The sequence below is a fragment of the Pterocles gutturalis genome, unplaced genomic scaffold (genome assembly GCF_000699245.1).
Source record: "Pterocles gutturalis isolate BGI_N339 unplaced genomic scaffold, ASM69924v1 scaffold6116, whole genome shotgun sequence".
Classification (NCBI taxonomy): domain Eukaryota; kingdom Metazoa; phylum Chordata; class Aves; order Pterocliformes; family Pteroclidae; genus Pterocles; species Pterocles gutturalis.
The window spans coordinates 28-9039 of NW_010102873.1; the positions used below are offsets into that span (position 1 = coordinate 28).

Sequence of the window (9012 nt, forward strand, 5' to 3'; positions counted from 1 at the left end):
GAGACTCTGCTCTTCTCAGGAAATGGTGTGGCCTCCTCTGCTTAATTTTAATAATTTTCCAAAAAGCAGTTAGGGTTTTTGAAAGCTGTACCCTTGTGATGCCCTGTTGTCTGGCCCTCGTTTACGTTGTGCCATTATCCAGGGCAGTGGCTAATGCATTAAATGATACAGGAGATGTGGGGAAGGATGGAAGGTGTGCATAGAAAGCATAGTTTAGGGTGGCTTGTCCCTGCCACAGATGCTTTTTAAAAAACAGGAGTTCTTAAATTTTCATCCCTCTGAAAGGGACTGGCCCTTGAGAGGTGTTGGTTTGCTGGAGAAGCGGTGAACTCTCCTGATTTATCCTGCATTCATTTTCAGGGGCCAAGTCAGGAATATGGCAACTCTGAAAGACAGTAAGTACTGCTTTTGTTTGCTTTTGAGCGAGGGAAAGTGTTGCAGGAAAGCCATATGTTAAAATATAATTTTGCTTCATCTTTGTTGGATCAATGGATTGAGATAACACCAAAACATTGATACACGAGCCTCCAGCGCTACTTATATTAAACAAGTGTCCTTCAGAAAAGACATTGCTTAAAATGGTTTTAGCACTAGTTTAGACGTCATTTCAGCAAACTGAATGGTTTTAACAACAACTTCATCATATGTGTTAAACCAGATTTTTGCTCATCTTTAAGGATTTATTTATTTTCTTTCATGTTTATTTCCTTGCGCTTTTATTTAGCATTTGAGGGGCAAAAAAGGTTGACTGAATGGTTCAGCTTTGATAATGCTACTTTAAGCCATAGGTTCTTATGCAGGGATGTTGCCTTCTAATTGTGCTTGTCTGTAGGACACCTGTTTTGTTTTCTTTTTGCATCAGTATTTTTATGACTCTTATTTTGCAACTGTCTAAACAGAGGAGGTAGTTTATTCAGTGTCTTCATATTCTGGGGTCTTTTGTTTTTTGTTTGTTTCTTCTCCTTGTTATTTGGGAAAAGATGATGGTATACCTCAAATGCTATATTTGTGAAACAGGTAGAAGTGGAAGGAAAGAGAACAGTAAATAGATTTTACCTTGGGCTAAATAGTAAATAAATACTATGTCTGGAGGAAAAAAAATATGTCTATTGTAATGATGTGTTTGGGTTAGCCAGATTACTACTCTTCCTAATTTCTTACTGTAAATACTAAGGTCTTTTGTGAGGATTATTTTTGCATTGTCTGTTTATTTACTTTTTATTCTTTGAGGAACTTGGTGAGATATTTTCGGATGGCTGTTGCTAGCATTTTGTGGCTTGATTTTGATGTCATTATGCTTAGTACAGCCCATGACCTTCAACTGTTAACCTTGTAGTTACCAGGCGTTTGAAGTCCATCAAGAACATTCAGAAAATTACAAAGTCCATGAAGATGGTTTCTGCAGCAAAATATGCAAGAGCTGAGAGGGAGCTGAAGCCTGCTAGAGTCTATGGAACAGGAGCACTGGGTGAGAGAATACTCTTGCACTGTGCGATGTGGGAACAGAAGAGGAAGGTTTTCATGGCAGTGATAAAATGCTTAGACTTTTTTTTGACCTTTCCGTGTTTTTTTTTTTTCCAAAAGAATTTGCATCTCTAGGCCACCTTGAGTATTCCTTATAAGTAGCTTATGGAAAGTGATTTTTAAGAGTTCTAATGTGAAATTATGATTTCTGATAAGTTTTTTAACTTTGTGTGGTTACGTGGTTGTTTTTGTTAGTCATAAAAGCACCACAGCTCAGAATTTCTGGCCTGTTATTGGACCTGTGTCGTATCTCTGTAGCACCTACAGCTACTGCCAGACCTTCTTGTGAACTCTTGAGCTGCACGTGCTCCTCAGGCACTGGACTTGCACAGTGAACTTAAAGTAATGACATTGATTGTGTGATATCAGTCAGAGATGTGGCTGATTGTTTCTTTGTCACCTCTGGTCAGATCATGTGCAAACTTGAATGATTGTAAAGGAGATAAAATTCATCTGGCTGAGATTTGGAGCCCCCTTAGAAATTATTTTAGTTAAAATAATTCAAAGGTATTTTGGTATGACCTATTTGCTTCTTGGCACCCTTGAAAAACTCATCCATCTTTTTTTTTTAGCTCTCTATGAGAAAGCAGAAATAAAGGCACCTGAGGACAAGAAGAAGCACCTCCTTATTGGTGTGTCCTCTGATCGAGGTCTGTGTGGTGCTATCCATACGTCTATTGCTAAAACCTTGAAGAACGAGATTACCAACCTCTCAAACGCAGGGAAAGAAGTTATGGTGGTTGGAGTAGGTGACAAGATCAGAGGCCTACTGCAGAGGTAAAAAAGATCCCAGGGTTTGGTTTGGTGGTTTTGTTTGTTTTCTGTGGTAGAAGCTTCAAGACTGCTTGGAAAGCTGTGTGGCTTTTGCAGGAAATTGCATTTAGTAGAACTGTGCTAAATTCAAGCTCCAATAAAAAAACCAATCTGCTAACATGCAAAAAGGGGTTTTGATCATCTGGACGTTTGTGAAAGTGCTGCACAGCACTATTATATTTTTGAAATAAAAGTCTAAAAGCTAGCAGTGCTGGTGCTGTTACAAGAGTGTGTTTATCATGAAGCTGCCATAATTTAACAGAAAAAAACTAAATTTCCCTCAGACCCTAATTCAGTAAAATGCTCAGCCCTGAACACTTGAGAAGTGACACTACTAAGTCAGTCTTGCTGCCACGTAGTTGTACATTAGAGCATCCGCTTGGTTCTAACACAGGTTTGATGTTACTGCAGGACACATAGCAATTACTTCCTGATGACATTCAAAGAAGTGGGACGGAGACCTCCTAGCTTTGGAGATGCTTCAATCATTGCTTCAGAGTTGTTAAACTCTGGGTATGAATTTGATGAAGGCTCTGTCATCTACAACCGGTTCAGGTAAGATTAAACTGAAACTGCCCTGGAAAAGTATTGGCTGGAAGGCTTCAAAGAGCATGTTGGTCTGCTGAAGTGATACAAAAACTGACTGAATTGTCACGTTTACTTTATTTCTGGAGGAGTGGGTGCATTTTGCTGTGTGTGAAGAGCCGCTGTTTTTTTCTTTTTTTCAATACCTGTAGTTGGAATTCTCTTTTTACTTTTACAATGGGTGCTGTTGTATTTAGTCAGTACATCATTATATCCACGTGGTATCCTCTTAATGAGGATTATTGGAAGACTTTATGGAATTGGAAGGCCAGAACATTTCTATTCTATTTTGACTTTAAACGCTCAATTTAGGCTCTTACCCGTATTACACTATTTTTATACAGGTCTGTCATCTCCTACAAGACTGATGAAAAACCAATCTTCTCCCTTGAAACAATTGCTGGTTCTGGTGAGTAGTGAACTAAAGACCACCAGTTATGTGAAGTGATCAATCACAGAAAAAGTATTCTGAACATGGGAGTGCGGTATTAAAACATCTTATTATGGTGCATAGTATAACAGAATGGTTTCTGTTGGAAGGTACCTTAAAGATCATCTAGTTCCAACCCCCTGCCATGGGCAGCCTTGACCCCCTCCAGAGATGGGGCATCCACAGCTTCTCTGGGCAACCTGTGCCACTGCCTCACCACCCTCACAAGAAAAAATTTCTTCCTAATATCTCATCTAAATCTACCGGCATTGAGCTTAAAACCGTTACCTCTTGTCCTGTCACTACACTCCCTGATAAAGAGTCCCTCCCCATCTTTCCTGTAGCCTGCTTTGAGTACTAGAAGGCTGCTATAAGGTCACCCCAGAGCCTTCTCCAGGGTGAACAACCCCAACTCTCAGGCTGTCCTCATATGGGAGGTGCTCCATCCCTCTGACCATCTTTGTGGCCCTCTTCTGGACCCACTCCAACAGGTCCATGTCTTTCTTACGTTGGGGGCCCCAGAGCTGGATGCAGTACTGCAGGTGAGGTCTCACGAGGGGGAGAATTCCCTCCCTCAACCTGTTGCCACGCTGCAGTGATGCAGCCCAGGACATGTTTGGTTTCTGGGCTGCAAGTGCACATTGCCAGCTCTTGTTGAGCTTTTCATCTATGAGCAACCCCAAACCCTTCTCCTCAGAGCTGCTCTCTGTCCATTCTCTGCCCAGCCTGTATTTGTGCTTGGGATTGCCTCAACCCACGTGCAGGACCTTGCACTTGGCCTTGTTAAATTTCATGAGGTTTGCACAGGCTCGCCTCTCAAGCCTGTCCAGGTCCCTCTAGATAGCATCCCTTCCCTCCAGCGTGTCCCCAACAACACACAGATTGGTGGCATCGGCAAACTTTCTGAGGGTGCAGTCAGTCCTGCTGTCCATGTCGCCAACAAAAGTGCTAAACACTGGTCCCAGTACTGACCCCTGCGGAACACTGCTCATCACTGGTCTCCACTTGGACATTGAGCCATTGACCACAACTCTTTGAGTGCGGCTGTCCAGCAAATTCCTTATCCACTGAGTGGTCCATCTGTCAAATCCATGTCTCTCCAATTTAGGGACAAGGATGTCATGTGGGACAGCATCAAATGCTTTGCGCAAGTCCAGGTAGATGATGTCTTTTCTGTGTGTATAATAAGTTTAACGGATTTAACAGATTTATCAAAGTGCTGTGGGGCAAGGAGGTTAAAAAGAATGGTGGTACTAATATTGATTTGAGGTTCTCTCTCAAGCAGGAATTACACATGTGGCGAACTCTGTCAGTACCAGTGTTTTCATCACTGAACAGCCCAGGCACTGACTAATGTTACGTTACTTGGTAAAAATACCCTAGAACATTTCTGTAGCATTTTATGCGAAGATTAAACATAATATGCCAAAAATGTATTTGGCCTTTTTCAGAATCTGACTTTCCTAGTATTAAATTGAATTAAAATACAGAAAGTACTTAATCTCTCTGCTGTTTAAAATTTTGTTATGAAAGTATGCGTTGTATGTAGAGAAGATCCCTCTGCATTGCCTTAAGTAGAGAAACAGGCTGGCCTAGTAGTCTTTCACGCAGCATTATATTGTTTTGATAGAAGTAGTGTGTCTTGGATGTCTCTTAAGTCTGTTCTTTCATATTTTACAGAAAGCCTAAGTATCTATGATGATATTGATGCTGATGTGCTGAGAAACTACCAGGAATTTACACTAGCAAATATTCTGTACTACTCCCTGAAAGAATCCACCACCAGCGAGCAGAGTGCTAGGATGACCGCTATGGACAACGCTAGCAAAAATGCTTGTAAGTCTACTCTGGGTTTGACAGGACTTTAGTAGTTTACCGTGGAAGTACTGAGCGCCTTTTCTGTCATTCTTTGCTTCCAAAATGATAAGAAAGGAGCTGGTTTCTCTCTTAATTTCAAATTGAGTCTGTGTTTTTGAGCCAGTTCAACCAGGATTCTTTTCTGAACGTGTGAGCCTTATTTAGTCCCTGGAAAAAGGGATTGCTGTCAAGTATATAAGAAACAAGACTGGGTAATCGAAAGTGAAATAACAAATTCTTTAATAAGAATATGAAATACTAAACTAATCTTGTAATGGGCAAAAATTCTTTACACTTTTCTCATGTTCCTGTTCTGAGGATTTCCAAAATTTTTATAAATCTGTACCTGCTTGTGAGCCTAATGGAATTAGTACTGCAGCAGTTCAAAGGTGGGGAAACTGAAACAATGATTTACCACCTGTCATGCAACAAGTTGACAATATACAAGTATTCCTTGGAAGGTGTCCAAACTGAGTGCAGCGCAGAGAGTACGTAGCTGGTATTAGTGGGAGATGGCTAACAGCTTTTCATGTGGTGTGGTGATAAGACTTCAGTCCCAAGAAAGTAGCGTTGCATAAAGGATACTGGCAACTGAGGGAAACCCGTGGGATTGGGCTGCCTGGAACTGTAGGTGTGGCTCTCTGCTGACCACCTTCAGAGAATTGGGTGATACCTTCTCAGTTTCAAAAAGATTTTAAGAAAAAAATTTAAAAAAAATCTAGCTTCCTTTGCCAGAACAGCAGTAACGTGAAGGAAATACTGATACAGTTATTGGCAGTGAAATCTAATTTAAAAGTAAAATGCTTCATGCTGGTGTTATGTTAAAATAACTGATGCCATACCATGGTATTTAGTAGCCTATCAGCTGTTCTTCAGATGTTTAACTCTTGATTCCTCAAGTCAAATTATCAAGTTTCTAGATTGTCTACTAGTGGTGTTTATCTGTAGGGGAAAAAACAAAAAAGTGCAATAAGCATCTTGATCGTTTGGATGGATTTACAAGACTATTTGGTATTCTGTTCATACAGCTTCTCTCTTTATCTGTATTGGAATACTTATTATATGTTTAAATTCCAACTTTATTTTTTTCTAGCTGAGATGATTGACAAATTGACCTTGACATTCAACCGTACTCGCCAAGCTGTCATTACCAAGGAGCTTATTGAGATCATCTCTGGTGCTGCTGCTCTGTGAGTACCCGTACAAACGTGAAATAGGAGTTGTTGCAAAGTCATGCAGTGCTTGTATGTCCTGCTTCAGTCAGGTCAATGGGGAAAGTTGGGGCATGTAGGTCCTAAAACTGAAGGGAAGACAGTCCGTGGCATGACTTCCGAAAGTTTTCAGCTTGCACGGTTCTACTAACAAGTGTGAAAATTGACAGTCTTTTTTGGCCAGATAAAGGTAAAAAGCTGGTAAAATAGATCTTTAGCCTCAACACGTGTCCTTGCCTGAATAGGCAGTGTTTTTCCTCCTTTGTGGCTTTGAGTGGATTTCCCCCCTCCCCTCTACCTGGGCATCTCCTACTCTCTCTTCGCAAACAGCCCAGGAGTGTTGGATGGGGGAGAGAACTCAGCTGACTGAAATGCTTTTGGGTAAATTAGCCTGTGGTGGTGTTCAGGAGCTGAGACTTTGGAGGTGGGGTTGGAAGGAGGAGGGGACTTCCAGAGTCTATTGATACTGAATGTATATTTTGCTTCAAGTTCAATATTTTCCTTGAAATATTTTTGTGAAGTGTGTACTGCAGGTTACAAGTGTGTGGGCGTAGACCACAATTTGTAACTGCATGTAGCTAATTTGTATTATGTCTAACGGTTAAAAATCTGTGCTATACTCAGATGCAAATACATGTGTTAATATCCCGTGTGTTTACAAAATGCCTGGAATACATACCATATTGCAGTTATGTACTGTATTGTGCTCCTCACAATACATTTGCGGTCATAGATACATGCAGAGTTTTGCCTGAATTTGCATGAGATGCTTCCTAACCTGCTTGTTCTGTTTTTTCTCGTAAAAACGTAACCAGGGATTAATCGAAAAAAGCGGTTGAGCCAAATCCAAGAGGTAAAGTTATGAAATAGAAACTTAGATTGCATTTTAAAATGAATTAACACAGAAAATCTTGAAGTCAAATGAGGAAGTTGGAATTCAGTGTTGGTCAGACAAACTTCTCTTCCCAAAGAACTGGGAAACTGCGCATCGCTACTTTGAATCTGTCTGAACAAAAAGTTCTTTAAGTGTCAATAATTTTAAGCAAAATACATCCACAATAGCATACATCCACATTTGACATAATTTTCTGTGTTTTTTTTTAACATTTCTGGGTTATGGGATTAGTTTGCAATCACTGTTTTAATTTTTTCATAGTGCCCTGACCTTATTCAATGACTTAAAAATGTCTGTATGTAAGACATTACCTAAAAAGGTTTCTGTAGCAAAATAAGCATATTCAAAATTCAAAACTTCAAGGGGAAATAGACTTGATAAAGAGTTTGGGGGAGGAGGGAAGTAAGGAATATTAATGAGTTGAAGTATTCAAAGTGGAGGAGATACAAGTTTTAAATAAATAAATAAATTAAAGGGTTTTAATAATTTGCTTCAATTTTCCTTACAGGTGAAGAAGAGCTCTTCGAGCATCTGGTTTAACCTGCCTGTGTCTGTGTTAACAAGACTGCTCTGTTACTTTGTGAAGAAATGGTAAAGCCCCAGAAATCTGTAAATTCTTACAATAAACCATCTACATGAAACAAATCCTCTTGGTTGTCCTTGGAGCAAATGCTCTTGTCTAAATATCAGGGGTTTGACTTGGGTATGCTTTGAAACATAATTTTTAAAAGGCTGTGTTTTACATTTTGTGATGTATCCGGCATGCAAAAATGTATCAACGGGAGTTTCTTTTGAAGAGTGGAAGAGATTGCCCGTCTTCACCTTGTGTTTAAAGGTGTTGCTTTGTTACGCATGTTGTATTTTGTGCTGAAGGAGGAGACTGGAGTAACCTTCCTGCATCATGCAGTTGAACACTGATTTCTATCTCATTTTAATACTGTATTAATACTATTTCTGGATGTTCATGTTCTAAAATCAACTGATCACATGAGTCATTTCAGTGTTTATTTAAAATGCATGCTGTTTATATCATGGTCAACAGGACCAGCAGCCATCCATTGCCATCATCCCAGGTGAGAGGGGTGACTCACGTAATGCTGAGCACAGAAACACTGCTCTGTTCGAAATCATTGGCAAAGTGGAAACTGCCGAATGGGCCCTGGGCAGAACTGCCTGGTGCAGCAGCAGTCAGCCAGAAGGAAAACAACCCTCCTGCTGTCCACAACCCAATGTTCTGTTCCCTTCCTCGCTCCCCACACATCACATCCTTTAATTCCTGTTAGATGGGAAATGAAATTCTTTCTGCAACCTCCAGCCTTCCATTCTTCTCCCTTTCGAGACACAAAGGAGCATCTTGCACGCAGCCCGTGTCAGGTTGATGTGCCTAAGGAGTAGCATGTCCACGGAGGGAAATCCTTGAATCCTGTGTTAATTCCTTAAGAATACTGGTGAAGTTTCAAAAAGGGATGCCTGTGAATTTGCAGTTTTCTAGAGCACTCAAAAAAATAGTTCCCAAGATTGGAAATATGTTGCTAGTTCAAAACTTCCCAAAGCTTCTCCATGGACTAACGGGAGCGAGTAAAGAACGTCCACCTGCCCTGAAAAATGGTGAACTTCAGGACTTTGTCCTGTGCCCAGATCCCCTCTCCTCAGGCTGCAGACTTGAGATGTGACGGATACAAGAGACCAGGCTGTTT

General features: G+C 40.6%; 1 protein-coding gene across 3 annotated transcripts; it reads left to right on the forward strand.

Moving 5' to 3' along the window:
- The first annotated feature begins 364 nt into the window (after positions 1-364).
- On the forward strand, positions 365-7960 carry ATP5C1 (ATP synthase, H+ transporting, mitochondrial F1 complex, gamma polypeptide 1). Of its 3 annotated transcripts, XM_010086453.1 has the most exons (9): positions 366-395; positions 1337-1468; positions 2097-2301; positions 2749-2892; positions 3267-3331; positions 5033-5188; positions 6303-6399; positions 7236-7273; positions 7824-7960. In XM_010086453.1, the coding sequence occupies exons 1-8, from the start codon at positions 377-379 to the stop codon at positions 7240-7242; spliced, it is 825 nt and encodes a 274-aa protein (XP_010084755.1). In that variant the 5' UTR covers positions 366-376; the 3' UTR covers positions 7243-7273; positions 7824-7960. The 3 variants fall into 3 exon arrangements, with proteins under 3 accessions (XP_010084757.1, XP_010084755.1, XP_010084756.1); XM_010086454.1 differs by lacking the exon at positions 7236-7273 and having other exon boundaries at positions 7824-7958; XM_010086455.1 differs by lacking the exons at positions 7236-7273; positions 7824-7960 and having other exon boundaries at positions 365-395; positions 6303-6403.
- The last annotated feature ends 1052 nt before the right edge of the window (positions 7961-9012 follow it).